The sequence below is a fragment of the Parambassis ranga genome, chromosome 15 (genome assembly GCF_900634625.1).
Source record: "Parambassis ranga chromosome 15, fParRan2.1, whole genome shotgun sequence".
Taxonomy (NCBI): domain Eukaryota; kingdom Metazoa; phylum Chordata; class Actinopteri; family Ambassidae; genus Parambassis; species Parambassis ranga.
This window is the reverse complement of record NC_041035.1, coordinates 20938017-20961141: the sequence shown is the minus strand read 5'-3', so window position 1 is coordinate 20961141 and position 23125 is coordinate 20938017. Positions and strand designations below refer to the sequence as shown.

General features: G+C 47.4%; 1 protein-coding gene across 3 annotated transcripts; it reads right to left on the bottom strand.

The window, feature by feature from the left end:
• Positions 1-1059: 1059 nt before the first annotated feature.
• Positions 1060-20938, bottom strand: xpo1b (exportin 1 (CRM1 homolog, yeast) b). Of its 3 annotated transcripts, XM_028422781.1 has the most exons (25): positions 20550-20938; positions 19083-19214; positions 18870-18971; positions 15884-15956; positions 14240-14301; positions 13181-13225; positions 11475-11656; positions 10271-10319; positions 10064-10183; positions 9854-9982; positions 9017-9175; positions 8605-8802; positions 8095-8233; positions 7825-8006; positions 7442-7598; positions 7193-7356; positions 6975-7109; positions 6707-6890; positions 5803-5909; positions 5303-5497; positions 4462-4630; positions 4252-4386; positions 3779-3938; positions 3580-3676; positions 2325-2471 (listed from the first exon to the last, which is right to left on the bottom strand). In XM_028422781.1, exons 2-25 carry the CDS (start codon positions 19206-19208, stop codon positions 2325-2327), a joined length of 3216 nt encoding a protein of 1071 aa, XP_028278582.1. In that variant the 5' UTR covers positions 19209-19214; positions 20550-20938. The 3 variants fall into 3 exon arrangements, with proteins under 3 accessions (XP_028278583.1, XP_028278584.1, XP_028278582.1); XM_028422782.1 differs by lacking the exon at positions 20550-20938 and having other exon boundaries at positions 1060-2471; positions 19083-19208; XM_028422783.1 differs by lacking the exons at positions 15884-15956; positions 18870-18971; positions 19083-19214; positions 20550-20938 and adding an exon at positions 14742-14805 and having other exon boundaries at positions 1060-2471.
• Between the last annotated feature and the right edge of the window lie 2187 nt (positions 20939-23125).

Below are 23125 nucleotides of genomic sequence, written 5' to 3'. Positions count from 1 at the left end.
CAAACTGTTTGACTGCTGACACAGTTCAGCCCTTCCAGGCTAGATAATGCTGTGAACCAATAGAACTCCTCGCTGTCTTGTTTGTGTTCTCTGTCCAGCAGGTGGCAGCAGATCTCCATAAAGAAGCTGCCCGACCCTCAGAGGTCACCTTTGCCCCAGTTCTGCCACCTGTGCCCCTGCAGCAGGCAGCCAGGTGATGGTGTGAGCCTCTTCCTGTCAGACTTACTCACAGGAGTATTAATAACCCACAGCGGGGCATAAGTGGGCATGCAGCAGGCGAGGCGGGCCTGTGGGCGGAGGCCGCCCCAGCTGTTCCCTCTTCTCCTCGACAGCGGATGCCGAGAATGGCTGAGGATCTCTGGATCTGGGTCAGCAAAGGGGGTCCAGTTACACTGGGACTGAGTTATCGTCCCACAGAGCAGAGGACAGAGGTGCTGAGGGGGGGTGCCGGGCCGCTGGATCCCCTCCACAGACTGCAGGTGGCGTTGGAGCGGCTCAGCTGTCAGCGCCGTGGTAACCTTCAATGTAATACCAGTATGTTAACAGGGATTACTGCAGGGGTCGATTACACAGCGGCAACCTTGGCTAAAGACGTTCGGGCGGAAACGACCGGACGCCGTGCAGTGTCAATGACAGACGCCATCCTTCATCATCATCATCATCATCATCAGCAGCAGCTCTGCAGTATCTCTGTCAGCATGAGGACTGTAAACTCAAAGACAAAGTTTTAGACTTTATGAGTCCGACTGCGCTTCACTCTTCACTCTTTAAAGGGACAGTTCACAAAAAAAGTCAGAACAGGGTCAGGTCACGTTTTATCCGAACTGTGAGTCAGAGCAGTTTTCTGAAGACGTCCTGAGTTCAGCTGGACTGATGAAGCACATGAGTCCAGCTGAACTCTAGATAAATAAATATAAAACACAAACTGTGAGCCGACAGCAAATGAAAGTGAAAGCAGCCACCTGTGCATCACACACACACACACACACACACACAGACACACACACACACACACACACACTGAGCCTGAGCTGTGGAATGAAGAACTGGGGTCGAAGGCGGGGTTATAAAATTCTCAACTTTAATCAGTTCAAAAAGTTCACAACAAATGTAACACCTCGAGAAGGGAACCTCTCCATCAGAGACTGGGTGCTTATTTGGATTTATACATTCTTTCCTAATGAAACTCGTTGGCAATTCATTTGCTCTCCGGACAAAAAGCCTTTTGTTTATTTGGACAGAACTCAAACAAGTACAAATGAAAAATGCAAAAATACAAAATTAAATGTAAACCCAGTTTTATTTTTCATTTTGCTCTAAAGGTAGTGTCTTGGAGCACTACTACATGGTAAACAATCTAAATTAGTACAATTCAAAAATCTTGAAAGCCATCTGAGTTAAACAGGAGTCGTTATAAAGATGCAACCAACCGAGAAGCCATAAATACCTGCAACACCTCCGTAAAACGTCCCATTAATGAAGGCTCACAAATGAGCAACAATCCTCTTAGAGGAAAACAAAACGCTGATGTCGACTCGGCGACAGCACACACGCGCACACACCCACAACAAAAACAAACAATAGAATAAAAGGAAAAAATGTTCCCGCGGTATTAAAGATGCTATACAACTGGGATGATATGCACAGATTCTGTTCGCTCTCCCTGAAAGAACGGGTCCGCTTTCAGGTGAGGCACAACTCGTGAGCAACAGATGCCGACGCATCTCTAAGCCTTCATTCATTCTCCGTTAGATTCACATTCTCCCACAATGCCGTGGGGCACCAAACAAGCGGTGCGTGCGCCTCTGAAAGACCGCTCCCCATCGCTCTAGGTCTAGAAGCTTCTATGCCGACTTGACACAAAGGCCGTTTATTTTTTTTGAACAAACACCCTGCTCAGACTGAATATATAATATATTTATATATAAACAAATATATGGAGGATCTGGGAAACAGAAGGAGGTGAAGGAAACAAAAACATGATGGTTAACTTGTCTTAATCGTTACGGTGTCATCATGCAGGTCCGGGACGGGCCAGAGACCGACGGAACAGAAGCTCAGATTAACAGTTCTGGAAAGTTATTACACAAAAAGTCCATAGAAAACGCAGATTATGTAAAAAGGGCCACAGGGCGACGCGGTTATCATTTACAGGTTATTGGCATTATTTTGGTCAACAAACATCCAATGGGAGGGCCCCGTGCTGCAGAGGGGGGGTCGCCTCCCGCCACACTCCGCTCCTGGGTTTTGTCGTGTTTGCTGTGGTTAGGGTTTGTTTGTTTGTTTGTTTGTTTGTAGTACTGTACAGTTGGTGGAGCTGGAGCTCAGTCACACATCTCCTCTGGGATCTCGTGGGGGTTGAGGATGCCCGGGACGGACATCTGGATCTTGTGTTTCTCCTCCTGGGCCTGGCGGAGCGACGCCTCCCTCTCCTCCAGGAACAGATCTGAGGTGTCCTCGCCTGCAAACTCCTGCAGAGGACGACAAACACCTGGTTCAGACGCTGTTGTGGGACGCGTGGTGCGCCCATATGGACACACCTGTCCTGTGGACTATTCACCACAGCGAGGTGGCACAAACATATCAAATAAAACTACTCGACCAGCTGCTTCTCTGTGTGGCAGTGATGGCAGGAAACACAGACTCATGACATCAGCTGTGCCGCCATCTTCCCCCTTATCACTCCAAACACACAAACTGACAGTGGTACCTTGGTTTGGGAGCAGAATTCATTCTGTAAAATGTAATCCAACGCACTCCAAACACATAATATCATTGTCATTTAGAGGATTTGTTCCACAACATAAAAATGATACAAACGATAGAGGAGGAGGGTCCATGTGTAGACAACCTCCACTGTCACAAACACAGCTGTTATCACTCCTGCTTTTTGGACTCACTGCTATCTCACTGCGACGTGTGTGTGTGTGTGTGTGTGTGTGTGCACACACGTGTTCACAAAGCTACAGTGAACAGTATATGTTAGCATCGTATGAGTACGGCACGCCGACTGAGACTTCATGTGTTTCTATTTGTGTGCATGTATGAGCGTATGAGATGATGGAACATCTGGATGGTCCAGAGATTAGCAGCACTCACAGAGAGGCAGAGATCAGATGTGGTTCTGCGGCTGACGGGGACCGGCTGTGTGTAATTACATGTAGCTGACAGGACAGCAGCCTCTTTGTTAAATGTTAATGTCACTGGCTGTGATGCACAATTAACAGATTATCAAACAGTTGATGGTCATTTGATGTCATCATAATTAGCCCTTTGTCTCAAAAGCTTCAATTCCAGGATCAGAGCGTGGTCCAGCTGTCAGGCTCAACACTGCCTCAGTGTCTGTTGGTCACAACACATCACAGATTTATTCCAACAATAAACTGGCACGGCAGCCACGGACCTTCCACACACATACAAGGACAAGCCGGCCATGTAGGAAAATGTTATTTGTGGAAACAGCTGCTAAGCAGCCTGCTATGTAGCCGCTGATAACCTCTGTGAGGCGAGACACACAGCAGAGCTCCGTCTGCTGCCGCTCGTCAGCAACGCCTCGCGTCAACATCACGCCGATCTCACCTTTATCTGGACCAGGAAGTCCCTCAGGTGCTCCTTGAAGGCAGGAATGTCCTGGTTTAAGCTGAACAGCCCGGTCACAAACACCTTCACCTGAGCACTAATCAGACAGAAGCACACACACACACAACCATGAGTGAGTACACACACACACACACACACACACGTGTATCAGACAGGAGGCGCTGCAGTGTTCACTCACTCCTGTAGGTGGGGGAAGGCAGTCTTGAGCAGGTTGGCCACATACTCCTGGATGAAGACCTGGTTGTTAGTGGGGCTGGCAGGGTTCAGGCCTGTGGTGATCTTCCCCTCCTCCACCAGGTTGAACATGTAGGCCAGGATGGAGGCGTGCATCGTCAGGCCTGCACACACACACACACACACACACACACACACACACACAGTTTCACACAATGTCTTTCAACTTCCTACAGCGTCCATGAATGCAGGAGGTGGGAGGAGGTTTGCACCTGGTCCAGACACCGATCACATATTTACACTGTATTAACCCATGTCTAACTGTCACATGATCAGTCAGTGTGTCCTGCTCCTCTATACAAACAACACAATCTTGGCTACAAGCAGAGGGCAGTCAGACAGTCCGGCTGGAGTCTGTTGGTCCAGCTCCACCGGTTTCAGGCGGGTACTGGCGCTTTGAGTTGTGTGTGAGCTCACCAGCAGTGTGTGACGTGTCAGTGACCACGGAGAAGATGTGCTGGAGGATATCGCAGAAATACGTCTGGTAGAAGCTCTGAGCGGCCGCCTCCTCCTGGGCCACGTTCTGCAGCATCGTGTACAGGATCTGCAGACCTGAGCAGAAACAGCAGGACCACGTCAGAAACATCACGGGTCCTTTAGTGTGTGTGTGTGTTCGAGCAGCCTTACCAGTGTCTGCCACGTTCCTCATAGTGTGTTTGAAGGCCCAGATGATGGAGTCCAGCACCAGCTTGAACTGGGCCGGCGGGATGGCGAGGAATGCGGGGAAGCAGTGAGAGTTTACAGCTTGGAGAAGGTAGAAGAAGTGGGTCCTGTGCTCGGGGTACTCCTCAAAGTTCTGTTGACAAAAACACACACAGTGACCTCTCCTGTTTTATACAACAGGTTATTTTGTTACAGGCAAAGCAGGCAGCTGCTCCTGGTTCTCTGCCGGCTCGGACTACTTCACCTCACAGACCCCTGGATGTTTTAGCTCACACAAACTACAGAAGACTTCTGATCAGGGTTTATGGGGACTGACTGCAGTGCACAGGAGGAGGACATTGATGGTGAAGCACACCGGCCTGCATGTTGCTCTCCACTGTTTTATTAATTATTATACATGTAGTTTCAATACTGTCCAGAAAAACTGCCAATGTTCCTGATAACTGCTGCTGCAGCTCCGTGCCCCCCCCGCCCCGCCTGCTCCACAGACTTTAAGCAGAGTTCATCTATGAATGTATGAGGACTTCAGACATTATAGCAGCACCAGGGAGGTTCACACAGTCTGATCAATGCAGTGAAGGAACCTCAGACGTCACTCTCGACACCAGTAAGACGCTGCTGACTGTGTTGTTTGGTGAATGCTAACACGCGAAGGAGGGTAGCCAACAACTGAGAGTGCAGGGCTGTCATCACCCCCCCACGGAGCACCACTCCTTTTCAGTCAAATGTCTCTCACTACACCATGTCCAGCGTGTTACACTATTAACCGACAGCAGCGTGACCATCAGGACAACATGTCGTGTACCTTGTTGATCATGTCAAGGGTGCACTCGAAGACGGCATCAAAGATCTGGGGAATCTCGCTGGTGATGTGCCCTCCCAGCTTGTTGACGATGGTCGCCATGGTGCTGAGGACTTCGGGCTCACGGGCAGCGGGGACATTGCGTTGGTAGTCGATGAGGACGGCGTCCAGCAGCGGCGGAACAAAGTTCTCTCCGACCTGCAAAATGAGAACGGTTAGATCAGCAGGGATCAACGCGCTGACAGTCAGAGCTCTGAGAGCATGTGCTGGAGAGACCCCAGCAGAGACACCTGAGGAAATATGAATATTAACAGTTATGCTGATGTGGACCCGGCTCAGGGCAGAGACAGTCAAATCAGTGTTTGATCTAAAAATAGCAGCTGGATTCATTCTACTGTCGGGCGTTTCATTGATTTCCACGGTGTGTAGTATCTCAGGAGGACACGGCAGAGTATAAATACATCATCCCAACAGCAGTGAAGCGTGTTTGAGCGTCTGCTCACCATCTGCGGGTCGTTTGATCGGCTGACCCAGCCTGAGATCAGTTTCAGCGTTTCTCGTTTCACCGTCCTCATACTCCGGATCAGCGGCTGTTTGGTCACCATCTCACCTGCAACACAAACATAACAGGAGGAGGAGGAGCAGGAGGAAGAAGGTTATCTTCCTGTGAAGATGCAAAAAACGTTTCACAAAACTTCTTGCATCTCTGAACAGTCACACACAATCAGTCGGGTTCTTCCCAGTCGGTTAGCTCTGCACGTCTCGCTGATGTTTTTCTTAAACAGGTTGTGTTTCCGCTGCCCGTTGCTCTGATCCAGCCGCAGATTACTGACACACCAAGACTCAGATGAGTCACCGAAGCAGGCAAACACGGGGAAAAATGGTTTTCTGCTGCCTGAGCCACAGCTTAATAGACAGTGTTCTGTTATTTACTCGGTGCAATTAGCAGTGAGTGAGTCAGATTGGATGTGAAAGAATTTGGCCGGCACACTGCAACAGAGCTGACCTGTACAGAGGCCTGCGTGCCTAAACAACAATGAGGTGGTGCAGTCTGTAGCAGTCTGTATGGGGAGAGCTATCAGGTGAGAGAGTGCAAGCTGAGTTGAAAAGTTTTTCACTCTGGTGACCCAGCTGCCAGACCAACTGTCAGCCGGTTCATAAATATTGATTCAACATGTTAGAACTCTGTTCCCACTATCAGCTGCTGCTGAAGGTTTGGTCCAGCTAAGCTGCAGTTTGTCTGGCAAAAAGGCATCCAGAAAAAAAAACACTCTGAACGTCATCTACATTCTAGTTTAGTGTGACCTAAAATCGACTAAAATCCATCCTCACAGGAGTGAAATGATCTGAACTGGTTCAGACTTTTTAATAAGCTGAATAAATACATGCTGCTCCAGCAGGACTCACCGTTTGTCTGAATAGCAGCAGAGATGTTCTCACTGAGGCACTTGTACACATTGAGCATGTCCAGGTAAATCCGTCCTAGCTGGATGACAAATGGGTGTCCCACAGCCTTGCAGGCTCTGACGTTGGTCTTTAGGATGCTGCCCAGCTGCTTCACAGTCTCTGGGTCCTTTAAGATGTCCACGTTCTGAGGACAGAGGGGACGAGGCAGAGCGGAGTTAACCCCTCTTCTGCCTGCAGTGTAAATGAGCAGCAGTGTTTACGGTGTTACCTTGGTGGCCTGCTGGATGATGCTGTCCCACACCTGGTTGGGCAACAGCATGTATTTTTCTATCAGGTGCTCCTGGACAGCCTGGTCTGTCTGCGCCCCGATCATGTAACCTACCGCCTCATAGAACGTGTGGACCTGTGGACACAGGAACGAGCTCGTCAGCATGAGAAGCTCTGATGAATCACTCATCAATAAGAAGTGAGCAGAGGCCTGCCGACCTGCTGAGGCTGAAGGTCACAGATGATGGTGTTGATGTTGTTGAGGATCTCATCGATGAAGGGCATCACCTCTCCCACCTGCACCTGGATGAAGTGGCGCCGGCACTTCTGGGCGATCTTAATGAAGGTGTCACAGGCCATGTCCTGCACGCCGTCATGGGTCTCTGATGGAAAAAAACAAGTACACAGAAATCCTGTCAGTCCATCCAGGAGCTGCAGCCGCTCACCTGTGATGAGACGAGTTCTCACCGTGCATGAACTCGAAGAGCTTGTTGACCACAGTTTTCAGGAACTTCCAGTGGGCTCTGAGAAAGCGGGGGTACTGGCCGACGATGTACATGATGTTGGAGGCGATGATGGCCTTGTTGTCCTTTCCTCTTTTCTGCTCACACAGGCCGAGCAGGTCCTGGAACAAACACACAATACCTCAGCCTCACAAGCTCAGCACACAGTTCAGACACAGTTCACTTCCACGTAGACCGATCACAAAGGAGAAGAGGGAGGGGGTTCTTATGTTAATAAGAACCCTCACAGGTAAACTCAGAGCCCTGAGTGGCTGAGCAAAGGACGCACAAGAACACAGTTAACCTCTATACAACACATGGACATTTTCGTGCCATTTTCCTTCTTACCTTTATGACAGTGACCAGGAACCTCTTCTCGTCCTCCTCGTGCATGGCCCCGCTGATGGACCCGATGGCCCAGCACAACGTGTTGAGGTTCTTCCAGGACCACTCGGTGCCGTTCACCTGGTTGTGCAGCTTCTCCGTCATTATGCGCTCTGTGTCCGCGTAGTCTAAGTGAGTCAGGTACACTGCAGGACAGAACAGCAGCACATCAGCCTCTTTCATACATGGCGATGATGTCACAGCTACAGATAAAGCAAGAGAAGTAAGTCCTACCCAGGGTTTCCCTCATGTTCTTGTAGAGGTTGATGGAATCGGTGTCCTTCATGAACTCCCTGACCACCTCCCCCTGGTCATTCTCCACCACCAGGACCTCCTCTGGTTTTGCCATCCGACTCACCATCAGCAGACGCACCTGTCGCCGCAGATCAAACAACCTGTCAGCGCTTACACCAGAGCGGCCTCACTTACACTCACTCACACAGTTTAGCTGCTGGAGGCGTAAATGTTGAGGCGGTGAAATCCACACACTGAAATATAAAACACCACCACTGAGGAGAAAAAGGTTTATGCTGCTTTACTGGCTGCTGATTTCCAGTAACATTATAACTGCAACTCCTTTGGCAGCAGTTTCATAAGCACCTGTTGTTGGCCGGTGCCAGCTGATTCTGCTGTGACACTGTGGGCCCTGCACCAGAACTGCTTCTTAAACGGACAGTTTGCATTCATACAGCCAGCTACAAAAATGCATATTGCTGTGTTGATGTGTGCAGAGGAGACCAATACCTTGGAGAGTACAGGCAGATAGAGCTGCCTGCGTGGGGGCACGTCGAAGTGCTGGTTGCCAGAAAGCAGTGGGGACGTGGACGTGGAGAAGGGACTCTCTCTGTAGAGCTCAGCAGCCAAGTGGTTCCAATACTCCAGGCAGATTTTGAAGATCTCAGTCTCCTCCACCTCTGACACCAGCAGCATGTAGTGGAGAGCCTGAGGGAGCACCACGAGAAGAGCAACACTGAATGTGTGAAATCATTTCTGAATTCCTTTTTGTGCAAAAAAGATTTTCCTTCATGGAAAAAGCACCATCATGGTCCTCCATCCTGTCTGTGTGCAGGTGTACTGTTCCAGTCTTTAACGTCTCTTTGATTGCAACAAACTGGAATGTTTTTATTTATAACCTGTTTTTATAAACACGTCTTACCTCCATTAACGTCTCTCTGAGGTTGAGCCTCTTCTCGATGAGCTGCCCGTGCTCTTTGAGGAAAGTACACAGGAAGAGACTGAGGTTCTGGATGAAGTTCTGCTCGTCGTCTTTGCCGTTAGCGTAGGCCAGACGGATGTTGGTGTTCAGAGGCAGCATCTAAAACAGACACGGTGCAGGTAAGACGTGTTACTGTCACATGCTGGTGTGTTTATGGTGTGCAGGTGATCGGAGCACAGCTGTATCTAAGCTGGCTGCAGGAATATGGCTGCCACCAGTGGGGGGGGGGGGGGTCCATCCTGTGGAGCTCGTCTGTGTGTTGGTTTATGGTTAATTAGCTGCCTCGAAGTTAAGTCTGTGGTTATCTGTTGTGTTTTAAATGTCCAATAGAGGCCTCACAGCCTCTTTTTCTCCCGACATAAATTTATTGTTGCTTCCCTTCATACCAGGACCAACCAGTCAATATAACACTGGACCACAAACACCCATTGACATGGTTTATCAATGGAAATATATAGAACTGGTATTCATTCTCCTGCCAAATGCTCCAGCTGGCAGTGATGTAAAATGTAAGGAGACGGTGGGACCTGCTAATAGCTCCTCTTTGCCAGTGTAAGGCTATCATGCTTGTCACGTCACTGTTTGTGGCCGTGTCAGTCACAAACACTTTCGGTCTCTGTTCACGCTCAAAACAAATAAAAGATAAATAAAATCGTGTAAAAGCACAGTCAGGGACGTAGCCGTGTGCTGACCCTGTTTCTTTCATTGAACCTGACACCAGACGTCTGCTGCCTGATGACTTTGGTTTAAACATGTACAGCTTTAATGATGACCCACCTGTTTGAGCTGACACATGGTCAGCGTGAAGAGGGTGACAAACTGCTCCTCGTACTGGCTGACGCTCACGCCGGCGATCTCCGTCAGGCATTTGAGCGTCACGTTGCGGAACATGGGCACGTTCAGGAACTGCGGGTCAGACAGAGCCGCTCGGTTCAGCTGTTTGTGTCTCCTTTAACTTGCAAACATTTCCACATCACAGTTACACACCTTATACACCAACGTGCTGATCAGCTTGGTCTCGAAGATGTACCCCAGAGGAATCCAGTTGAGAAAACGCAGCAGGGTCTCCAGGGTGGCGTGGACCAGGGGAGCATTCTGGGAATTTTCCTAATGTTGGAAGGTAAACACTGGTGTGTAAACGATGGTACAGGACTCGCACAAACATGCTGAAAGGTAAAGGCAAGGTGTGCGTACCATGACGAACTGACACAGCTGGAATATCTGGGAGAACTCATTGCACATGCTGAAAGAAATAAAGAGGATATGATGAGATCATCATGTAACACACACACAGAGGAGACGGCGTGATTAATCCGCACTCATTTCTTCTGATGACTTTACTTGCTGCTGGATTATCGAAACACATTTTCCCAGAAGGAGGGCGTTTTATTTAATCACAGGCTTAACTATATTTTCTGTTGGTGCTTCGCCTACATTAACCCTCTGAACCCAAAGCCACTTTCACTGATTTTGTTCCCCACCTGTCACACTTTGAATCACTGCAGCATAAAGTCCTGCACCTCTACTGAAACAGCACCATGACTACAAGGAGACAGAACCCAGAGGTCCTGCAGCATAACAGAGACAGAAACCACACTAAGAGAACGCTTCTTTAACTATTCATTTGCACACAACGTAGAAAGCTGCAGATCAGACAGATGCTCTCTGAGTGTTGGTCATGTGACTGCTGCTCACATGTGGCTCCATCATGGCTTCCTGCTGGCTGCTGAGGAGGACTGGACTTTTAGTTTTTACTAAATCGTGTTGGTTTGAGGTCTTGTAAAATAAAATAATAAAAGATCTGATCTATTTGCATCACATTTGGTTATATTTTCAACTGAACCGTGCACAGGTGGTGCATTCAAGTACCACCAGAAGTATGTAAGCTCATACACTTTTAGCATTTACAGTAAGTCTTCACAAATAAATCTCATTTAGAAAGTAGTTTCTATACAGGAGGAGGAAACCTGAGTGGTTTAAATACTTCCCACAGATGAATGAATGTTATTTAAATATTAGCTGTGATCCTGAGGAGTGAATGGTGCCTGACAAGTGACATAACAGTGAAATAAACTTTGACCCATCTCATACTGTGCAGCTGAGCAGCTCCTTCATGCAGTGTTTGCAGACATGTGCAGCAGGCTTATAATTACGACATCACCGCAGCTTGGAAGCCGCTGCATCGTATTTCTTTCATTCCCGACCCACGTCTCAAATGTAGTTTCATGTAATAAAAGTGTCAAAGCGAGGGCAGTTTGTCTGCGAGTCGGTTAGACAAAGCTCACAGCATTACATCAGCGGATTAACAGCCTGCTGTAATATTTTTAAATGCCAGCGCGCTGAGATCATGTTTTACGATGCTCTGGAGCGTGGACTCTGCATGCATGTGCGTGCTGACCTGTCCTTCAGGTGCTTGGCTTTGACTTGGGTCATCTGGCCGCTGGAGAAGTCAAAGACCTCCTCGCTGAGCAGCTTCAGAATGATCATGTTGTTCTGACAGAGACTCTCGCTGGTGCGACTCGCCCCCACGATGTCACTGATGAAGGTGGGCCAGTGTTTGGGCCACTCCTGCTTCAGGATCTGCAGACACGGGAGCACAGACATAGAGGCGTTAGACCACTTTATCCACAGAGAAGAGCCAACCAGGTCACGCTTACAGACATGTTCCTGCCTTGTAGTAGAACAGCAGGAGTGTTTCTGGTGGTCACGTGTTACAACCAAACCCCGACACTTGTACAACCATAACACACACACACACACACACTAATATTTCAAACACAGCCTCCTCCTCCTGAGGACGAGCATGGAATCTGGAGCTCTTTGGTCCCTCAAGGCCAAAACAGTGTTAGCTCAGCTGACGCAAGCTGTGACTCATTCTCACTGACATTAATGCAAAGTCACTCATGTAGCCAGTGAGCCAATCTCCCTGCATCCCTCGCAAAGACATCAAACAGGCAGACAGGGAGGCGGTGTACATCCAGCAGCACCAATAAGATCTCATCTCTGACATTTCTACAGCTCAGAGTGCTCAGCGGACAAACACACGTCACTGAGAAACACCTCACTTTCCTCCGACAGAAATCATCTGTGGCTCCAGTTTTAATGGTCAGACAGACTAATTAAGAGTGACATCTTCAGGTTAAAAAGCATCACTACAGAAACATGCTGGGTACAAACATGCGTTTTATCCACGGTATTTCTGGATGGAAACGTCAGTATTTTTTGGGCTGCACTTTATCAATTCAACTCACGATGTGGCAGGAATGCTACTAAACCATAGTGAGCAGGTTGTTATTACGCCCTCATACAACGCAGGAGGATGTGTTCGACTGCTCTGTGGAGTCCTGCAGCTGTAAAAGCACCGAGGCTCACTGACACCTCCACAGCTGGAGAGCTGGGGCGGATTAAACGCACAACATGAAGGCTGATGTCAGTCAAAGTTGACGTCCCTTCAACCTCAGTCCTCCACACATCAGCCAGCACTGCAGAGACCAGTGGAGGACGTCCTGCCACCACGCAGCAGCAGCCCTATGGAAGGTAGTGCTGTTTATACTGTCCACAACCACAAAGCTAGAGTAGGTGCTTTAACCCCTTAATACTCATCTCATATCGTTAAAATGAGCTGCAGTTAGAGGCTAGGAGGGCAGCATGAGAAGCACTGCTGCAGACATGAGTAGCTACAACCCTGTTCCCTGCTCCGGTGCGCTCTCCTGCTGTCAGAGTGAATGTCTTCATTGAACGGTCTGCTGCCACTGTCTTTGTACCTCTCACGTGCAGCACTGCAGGAGCTCATCCCAGTTATAAACAGGGCACCATCAAATGTTTCCCACATCCTGATGCAGAATGGATTCAGTCATCTTTAACAAGGCACTTTTCATAAGCAGCAGCTCAGAGTAATGACGGTCAGTGGCCTGTGTTTAAGGCGAAGCCTGTGGTTGGAAACTTACAAACAACAATCAAACTCTCTGCACTGTGTAATAATGAGAATCAAATCTGAAACGGCACACAGAGCGAGGCCATGTCAACGCTCTGCACAGTATGCAGGAAGCATGAGCTGGAAGAGAAGGGGTTAAACCTAAAGGTTCATCAATTATAAAAACTTACCTGAACCAGGATCATGTTCAGTTTCCCAATGTACACTTTTTCTTTCTAAAAAAAGAAATGAACAAGGAATACATTACTCCTGGTTACACCCACAACAAAAGCACTAACGTCACTTTATCAGCATGTTAACCCTTAGTGTTCCAAAACCCATCATTATTACCTAAAAATTCAACTGAATATTTTACCATGTAGGTGCAAAAACTGGCTGTAAAGATGCAAACAGTTAATAAATATCTACAGCATTGAGCTGCGGTTTATTTTTTAACTTGTAGAGATGACAGTTTTCCATAGAGGTTCAGAACTGATGATGATGCATAAAAGAGCTTTGTGTTGTGAAACTGTCATTTGAAACTACTGAACATGCCATGAATAATTATCAGATGAATATCATAAATGGTAGAACTAGCTCTGCTCAGGTGCCTGGACGGAGCTGTGGAGCTGTGGATGTGCCACATTTTGCAGTTACATACTTGAGAATGATGCAAACACCAGAAACACGTGTGCTGCTTCCTCAGCAGGACGTTAGACACCAACAGCTAGCAGTGAACACTGTGTTTATTTAGCTGGCACCAGCACATTTCTAAATATACATTCAGCATTTTAATGAACAAAATAATTTAGTTTCAGTTTCACTTCAGCTTCTCCCACCAGCATCGCCAGCTCCACAGCACTCAGCGTTTCCTGCAGCTTGTAATGATGCTGCTAACATTACGCAGCAGAAGGAAAACATGTGGCTCCCTCACAGTGCTTAATTTCAACAGTAAAATCCGCCGTCATCAGGGGAAAAAGAGAAAACGGTGTCCGTCAGTGTCTCACAGCTCAGGGTCTGTGTGTAAGGTGGCTGAATACATTCGTTAGGCTGCTGGTGTGGTTTAAATTATACAACGCTGTGATTGCCAGCTCTCCGACAGGCTGGAAGAACTGCTGTGATATAACAGCCGACCACACTGATTAACACACAGGGTGCCAGAGACACACATTCATTTTTAACCTTAAAACATAGAGCTTAATGAACATTTAATAGTACATGAGCAGCTCCATCCTCCACCGTGTACTCACCTCTACATTTGATGCATCTGAAGAAGTCTTGATGATGAGTCCAACAACATACTTTTTTATACCTGGCAAATACACAGAAAAATAAATAAAATCAGGACGAGTCCGTTAGCATGCAAAATATATATCAACATATCCTGACATGACGGGTTGCCTGGAGCACATTACGCAGTGGCCCTGACAGTCTGCTGGCTCATAACTACCTGAATCTGCCAATCTTCATAAAAAAAGGTGTGGTCCTCCAGTTACACTGCAAAGCCAGTGGGTAAAAACACATGGATGTGGGCTGCAACTGCCACTGAACGCCAAACTGGGCAAAAGGTTCTGGTGGGTTCAGTGGAAGTTACATCTCCCCACAGGCAGTAAAGAAAGTCAGTCTGAGCAGAGCATCTTTAAAAACTGTGTTTTCAGCTCCCTCACGTCTGACTACACTGCAAGTGTCGGGGTGTAGTGAGAGGAGCCGAAAACAAGGCAATACTCTGACACAAGGGGGGAAAAGACATACTTGCCGGTCGCCCTGCACTGGGTTTGCCACTTGAACAAAATTCAGGCATCTACGGTCAGAAGTAGGGAAGTCTTAGGTCAATGAAAAAAATGAATTTTGAGCATAATTAGAGAAGAATGGAGGGAGGCAGGATCAACTGATTTGCACATGATTGTAAATTTTCTTTCACCATCATTGCTTTTTGGCTCAGACATCATTTTCCACCTGAAGCTCTTAAAATACTTCAATCACAGATGGCGAGTGTTGATGAGTAACATCAGCAATTAGGCAACATTTAACACTTAAAACATCTGTCATAGCCAAATTAAATTATACATTTTAAAGGTCGGGTAGGAGATTTCACTCTGATGCACTTTTTGTTAAATTAGTGTAACTTCTCTTTACAATCCGATAGCAACCGATTAGTTCGGCAGTTTCTCATTAAAACGAAGAATATGAATCATCTGTGGAAGCTATAAAAGGCTAAAAACATCAGCCAATCCTCCGGGTGGACCCTGCACGGAGGATTGGCTGGTTGTCACTTCCTGCTCTGTGCACCAAGTCATAGACCGCAGCTCGTCTTCAGGTGATTGGAGGCGTGGCTTCGGGGGGAGCTCCGAGAGAAAGGGGCGTGTGTTTCCTGGCTGACTCTCACTGAGTTTTAAAATCTCCTCCCCTACCTTTAATCAAATAAGTGCTCAAACAGTCACACTGCTCGATACTTATCGACCTCCTGGATCTCTGTGGACATTTCTGACTTTGACAGCCTTCACTAGTGACACGCTGGCAGGGATCACTGGCTGTTTTCTCCATGGGTACAACACTCAGGGCAACACTTTGTAGGTTTTATGTTGAACCATCTAAATATTTTAAAGCCACATAAAAACCACACACGTAACGTTTTACAGTGATGCTGGTGATGAACTTTAGCTACAGTCTCTGGTGTAAATCACGTCTGTTTTCAGCTGTTTTGGTTGTTTCCTCCCTAAAATAACTCCTAAAAAGTGCAGCAGCCAGTGCAAGCCAGTCAAGCAGAAAACAAACCAGCATGCTTAGCGGGGGAATACTCCTCAACATGGCAACCGCACGTCACAGCATTAACAACAAAAAAAAACACACTGACGGAACAAGAAGTTTGTACGTTTTTGTGAGGTAAGTCTTACCTTCGCACTGATTCCGGGGCAGGATCTTCCATCTGGTTTTGATAACCGTTTCCAGTATCTGAAGAGCATAGTACTGTAACACGCAAGGAGAGAGAAGCATTAGGACACAGCCACAACACTCAGCAACAAGCAGTGTGTAACTTCACTCAGACCAGATAACAGTATGAAGTGAACCAGCCTGTAGTAAGTTGCATGTCTAAATTGGATTGGACTGAACCACATCGTTCATGCAGATTTTGTAGTAAATCTCTACAAGCAGCATTAAGCTGGAACGCTGCAGAAGTCCTGCTGTTTCTCCCAGCATCACACCAGACAGCAAACACAACAACACATTACCCAGCTTTAGCTGCTCCCAGTGAGAGTCTATCGCTCGGAAGGATCGTTTCTTATGCTTTTTACTCAGATGTAGGGTTGGGCATCGAGAACAAACAGTACATAAGAGCTGTGAGTCTGTTCATCCGATTGTGCTTCTGCTTTCCTAAAAGCAAAGTCTGAACCCACCTCACATACCGAGCATTAAAGAGTTTAAAGAGTCTCTACCCAAACACAACTCTAACACAAGTTCACTACCATGATTAAGCAGCGTGGCTACAGGGAAGCAACCTGCTCATGTTCTGATGATGCAGCAGTGATGCTAACACAGAGCAGAAACAAAGTTCAACTAAACATTCAGTCTGCAGTTCAAGACCTTCCCAAAAGTCACTGTGAAAAAATAAAATGACTTCTGATGCAATAACCTTCAGGAGCAGTGACATCCTCCCTCATAATAAAGCAATCCTCCAGGTCTATTACTCAAGCTGGACCTCCTGCATCGTAGTTCATGTCTCATCTCATCACCCCCCCCCCCCCCAAAGAAGGCAGTCAGATTTGAATGTAGAGCCTATAAGCCTGGAGACCCACTGATACTGCAGCACCTCCAGCATCCTCTGCTGCCCACACTGATGCAAGCATGTCCAGAGATGTAAAGATCTGTCTTGCTTTCTCGTTCCTAGAAACCACAGACTTCAGACTGACTGAGTGGTGTGTTTATTGCCAGGAACGTGAACCCGGAGTTTGGAGAACCAGACCCAACTACCAAACTCCACAACAAGATGTTGTCGATACCCAATCCTAAACTCTAAGCCCAGGTTTCTGTGTGATCCCTTCTACTGGTGTGTCATAAGGAACAGCAAGACTGGCCACAGGTTACATTCTGTATTTGTTTGCTGAATTATGAAGCATGAAGAAAAAAAAACGACATTTTATTTACATGTTTATCTTTGTTCTAGTGTAACTTTAACTGACTCTTTCAACTGCAGGGATCATCTTTGCATTCAGAGGAATGATGAATGACGTGTGTAGGTAGCACTGGATGCTATTAAGGCGGGATTATCAATGTGCTACAGACAATGGATGTTGGAAGATTAAAGGTGAAATCTCCTTACAGGCACGCTGACTGTACACCACTCAGAGGTGTCGCCTGCAGGCTGCATGTTTTACTTCACCTTTAACTGCCACACAGCACTCGAATAGAGAAATAAGGAACCAAATGCTCTGCAGCACCTGTGTGAAGGCTCTGAGCACTGAGGGGGGACGGAGGGGTCGGAGGGATGGACTGTAGAGGAGGGAAGGGTGAGGCGGGCGCACCATGATCCCTACAGGTGAAATCAAGTCATTACAAACTGCCTGTCTACAATGGATCCTGCAGCCTGCACCCTCCCTCTGTCCAATGAAACAGATGCAATAGAAACGAATGAACAGAATTCAGTCAAAGGGAATTTAAAAAGGGTAGACCTTGTGGAGGCCTGCCGTCAAAGCCTAGCTGTGTCATGATGCACAGGATGACACACCCCTTTTCTTCCTATTACAAGCCATAAACATAATGGAACATTGTGATTAATATCAAATAGTCACAGCTTGAATTCATGACAGTGTCAGATATTAGAATTATTGTAGCGACTAAAAAAAGCCAGATGTTCAAAGTGCTTTAAAAAGATGCACTTTAAAAACCAATGAATCAGAATAAATGCAGAATTCAAGAGGTGTTTACCTTTGCTTTTTTTTCCACCTTTGTCCCTATTCATTTGGCAAATTTCAAACTTAAACTAGAAAAGAGGACTGTTGATACATCAACTCAGACATTAGTAATGAATGTCAGTGTTAAAAAAAGCATTTGTACAGCCAAGCAAAGAAAAGGGCAAACATTACTTTGAGGAAGTTGTTGCACAACTCAGTGCAGACTGTAATATTCTTTTATGAATATATGAATATTTGAAGCAGCTTTTTTAAGGAAGAAGTTGTGAATCTCTGAACGCCTCTTACATGAAATTCTCTGGAGGTTTGCTTTACCAGTTGTATCAGTGCACAGGAGGGGTGCAGTGCACAAAAGACCCTCGTCTGTGGACTGTAAAGACAAGGATCCCGGATGTTCATCATTTCTTTCTAATTTGATACTAAAATGATCATAAATATTAATAGATAAGAGACGGTTTTGCATCTGTGCAAATAAGTATTTTAGTCAGTGAATTGTGGCTGTTTTTATCAAGTGTAAACTTTTTATCAGAGGTCCACTACAGCTGGCAACAAATCCTGCACACTGTAACTGGCCAGTTAGCTGCAGTGAAGCTTCGAAGTTGCATATAAGCACGCTTAAAGTGCTAGGTTTTGTTTTGCCTTTCGTCAAATGATAACTACTATGATCACTTTAGCTTGAAGTAAGGGTTAAATAGTGGCTCCTTATTCCCACCTGGACCCAACAGGCCAGACCCTTACGCTGGTTTTTGGTCGTCAGATTATATGATGAGGTTCAAATTGATCTGAGGGACTTCTCACACTGATCGGTGTTGAGAACTCTCTGTAAATAAAGTTATCTTTATCAAAAACGATCTACAGTAAAAATAAAAGCACGGTATAAGCAAACCGCTGATGCTCAGTTTTTAAGGCCTTCTTCCTCAAAGCACATGCAAATATTCCTCCACCAGTGTTTTCTGGATTAGAGCTAGCTTACTTTGGTGTTCATGTTCTGGGAGAACTCCAGGATGGTGTCCACTCTTGTCCAGGCGTCTGGATGCTCCTTTAAGTGTGTCAACACTTCCTGTGCCATTCTTTGCTGCGATAGAAAACAACATGGATGGTTTAACACCGAGTTGCATCTTAGAACACACAAGAGAAAACCCCCACATGGACTTATTTTACAGGTAAGAGGGTGAGACGGACGTACCTGTGGTCCCACCCCGTGGTACAGACAGTTCACCACATTATCCAGCAGGTTGATATCCAGTTTCTGGTTGAAGTCCAGCAGCTGCTGTGCTGCATGGTCTGCTAACATTGTCATAATTGCTGGCATAGAGCTCTGCAACAAGGACAGCAGAGAGGGAGGGGGGTCATGAGTGCACCAAAAAAATTCAACAAGCAAAGTCATGTGAACCTGTGAACCGTGCGTTTAACAACAATTCCAAACAGCTGACCGTGTAACAAACATCCCGCTCACACCGTCACATGTCTGTCACTGTTCACAGACTGTACAAAGGACAGCAGAGCCCTGTCTCTGAGACTCAGAGTGGGACACAGCACCCTGTCCAGCCCCCGGGACTCCAGCAGGACGGGCAAATTAACTCAATTATTTCACTCAGTGCCTGCTAAGCTGTAAAAACATGGCTGCAGCCCTTTCTGTGTTTTATCAATGAGTGCATTCTACCATAGTATTGATCACATCTGATTGACTATTGAGAGAGAGCCACAGATACTGACACGGCCACACTAGGGTAAAGACACAGGGCAAAGACAGGCAGGGTGTTAGCGCTGATGAAGGACGTCCCTCCGTGGCCACATTAACCAGGTTAAACCAGCCACGTGCCGGATACACCAGGCGACGTCACGTTGTTTACATCTGCAAGTGGCGGCTTCACTTTCTCCCAACGCTGACTGAGCCAAAAAACAAAACAAAAAAAACCCACGGACGCGGCGCACACAGCTCGTGCTGACGGTCACTAGCGTTCCACGGAGCGTGGCTGCTGTAAACACACGTAGCCTGCTGACACAAGCTAGCCGCGCCGCTGCCATCAAGCTAGCTGCTGCTAGCAGCACAAACAGTACACATGTGGAGCTTCGCTGCTCGCCGCGACCACTCCCACCACGGCGAAGCGAAGGGTCAGAGGGACGCGCACACATGGACGTTAGTCACCGTTAGCGTAACCACCGTGAGGGGAGCCACTGAATGAATGACCGCTTCATACACGGGCTGATTTTCCACACAGTTAACACGGACTACAGCTTTAGCAACATCTACTTGACATCCGCTCCTATCACGCACACGAGTGATGCTGCTGAGGTGGGGAGAGGCGTGGATTTAATCTCACGGCGTTCGGTTACTTATTCATCTGCACTAACAACAACAAGATCCGGGCTCGGTTGGTTCATTAGTCAGTTGTACATTGAGTTAGCTCAACTTCTGACAGCATGCTAAGCTAATCCTTCTAAAAGTGGCAAATGCTAGCTAGCGGGCGATCGAAGCACACTTGGTTGAATTAGCTTTATAGATTGTTTTCGTGAGCATTATGACAGAATACAAGATAACACAACTTACAGATAACTTCATTTTATTGCCCGTACGGGTAAAAAAAAAAAAAAACAGCAGCTAAGAAGCGTTAATCACAGCATGGCAGCAGGTTTGTACTTAGTTACCTACCTAAAGTCCGAGGCTCTGACTGAAAAGAGTGGCGTGTGCCCGAGGAGCTACAGGATAAAGTGAGTACTTGAGTATCTCTGATGATTACAGAGAGATTTCCTATTAGTGCAGCGTTGACTCTCTGCTCCAGCTCCAGCAGTGAGTGATGTCTGGCTGCTCAGGAACCACTGCTGTGGATTCCAAAGCTACTATCACGGCAAACCCAGCGGTCTGTCACTCCGACACATTTTACGAAATAAAGTAAAGCTTGATTCACTGATTAATTCGTCACTCTGGTAATTTTCCAGCGGGCCGGTGTGGAGGTTGTGTGCCTGCCTGCCTGCGCCTCCTCTCCTCTCTCTCAAGCAACTAACTCGCAACCGGTTGAAACCGGTTCAGACTGGGAGATTCCATCTCGGTTTAGTTTTCAGCCGATGGCGCCGCGTAAAAGTTTGGACTCGGGTCACGCCCACTGCGTGGCGTGATTGGCTGCGCGCTCGGCAGAGACTTCCTACTCGGGCTCCCATTGGACGATGGAGCTGTCAGTTTATTTCAATTCGCTCAAGCGCCCACGCTGCTACTCCGCCCGGAGAGAAAAAGAGGGCAGACTCCCTGCGCAGAGTGGACTCCTGCGCGACTCCGCTCAACACAATAGCGACAACTTTGTGTTTTAAAGCTGCACCTGACATTGAACTTGTGTTTGTTTGTGTTGTTTTTTTTTTACTTCATTCATTTTTAAGTTTAGCGACACAGCCTGCGCGGACTGCAGAATAAAGGCAGTTCGTGTCCCTCCGCGGCTACTTTGTAAACATTCAGCCCCGGCAGCAGGCAGCGGGCAGCGGGCACACGGCTGCTGCTGCTCCCGCTGCTGGGGCTGAATGATGTGACGAACCGCCGGCGCCATTCATTTGCCTGTTGCTTGTACGCTGGTAATTTTCCACCAGCCACGAGTGGGAGTGGTTACACGATCATGAACGCACGGGGTTAGAAAAGCGACCTGGAGGAGAGAGAGAGTGTTTCCGAAGTGAAGCGCGGACTTTTTTTTTCTACATGTGAATCTATATAAAACATAATGCGGCGTCAGCGGGAGCGGGCACGATGCGTGAAGTGACAGCGCGTGTGTGTGTGTGTGTGTGTGTGTGTGCGCGCGGCCGCTGTCAGCTGAGGACGCGAACATGACAGCGCCCCCCCCCCTCTCTCCTCTGTGGTCACGTGGTGCAGCGCGCTACTTGATGGAAAAATACTGGATTTGGTGTGTGTGTGTGTGTGTGTGTGTGTGTGTGTGTGTGTGTGTGTGTGTAGTGAGACAGTACACAACCCAGGAAAGTCATTCAGAGAGAGGGCGGCGGAGTGTTTACCCAGCAACACCGTCCACCGCTCATTTCTATATGCACACACACACACACACACACAGTGGGTCTCTCTGCAGTGTTATTGTGTTAGATTATTTCCCTGTCATATCTGTGTGTGTGTTGTTTCACCTGTCACTTCACCGTGCCCTTGGATCAGTTCTACATCCTTTGTTATTAATAAACAAGGTTTCAGAGCCTGTTATCTGTGTGTGTGTGTGTGTGTGTGTGCATTCATAAACACCATTTGCCTTGCACTGCACACTGTCAACATTCCTAGAATCCCCTACCCTCCAGAGAGGAGAAACAACACACACACACACACACACACTTTAAGTCTCAAACAGGTCAGTCCACTTTTCAGGAATACAATAAACTGAAGTTCATGTGTCTCCTGCTCAGACTGTGGTTTATGATTTACACATGTTAGTTTTTTTTAAAGAAGAAGCCGTTCAATCAGCCAATCGCATGCCGACCTGCTGAAGTTCAAAGTGAGCATCAGAACGAGGCGGAAAAGGTGACCTCAGTGACCCTGAACGTGGCGAGCAGCAGCAGCTCTCTGATGATGTCAGAGGTCAGAGCAGGATGGTCAGACTGGTTGGAGCTGATAGAAAGACGACAGGAAGTCAAAGAAGCACTGGTTCCACCCGAGGTCTGCAGAAGAGCATCTGTGAACGCACAGCAACATGAAGCAGATGGTCTACAGCAGCAGAAGAGAGCACCGGGTGCTGCTCCTGTCAGCGAAGAACAGCAAACTGAGGCTGCAGCTCACACAGACTCACCAACACTGGACCATAGAAGAAGAAGAAGAAGAAGGAACACTGCTGGTCTGATGAGTCTCCATCTCTGCTGCCACGCTCAGAGTTTCAAAGGTCCTCCACAGTCAGCAGATCTCAGTCCTCCTGGTGGACCAGGACATTCACATCATGCATGTGCAGCTGATAAACCAGCAGCAACCGTGTGATGCTAACATGCTAACGTGGAGGAAAACCTCTGAGCTTCTTGTATCTAAGACGCCACAAATGAAAGCACCTCTGAAGGACAAAAAGAAGGGGGTCCAGCCTGCTCATGTGCCATGTGGACCTAACATAACACAGACAGGCTGCACATCATCTGAAATCATCAAACATCGTGACACCATTGATAAAAAGCGAGGTAAAAAGCAGGGCTGGCTCAAAGTAGGCCACACTTTGTAGAGTTTACATCAGCCTGACAGGATTAAAAATAGATGTAGTACTATGAAGCTGC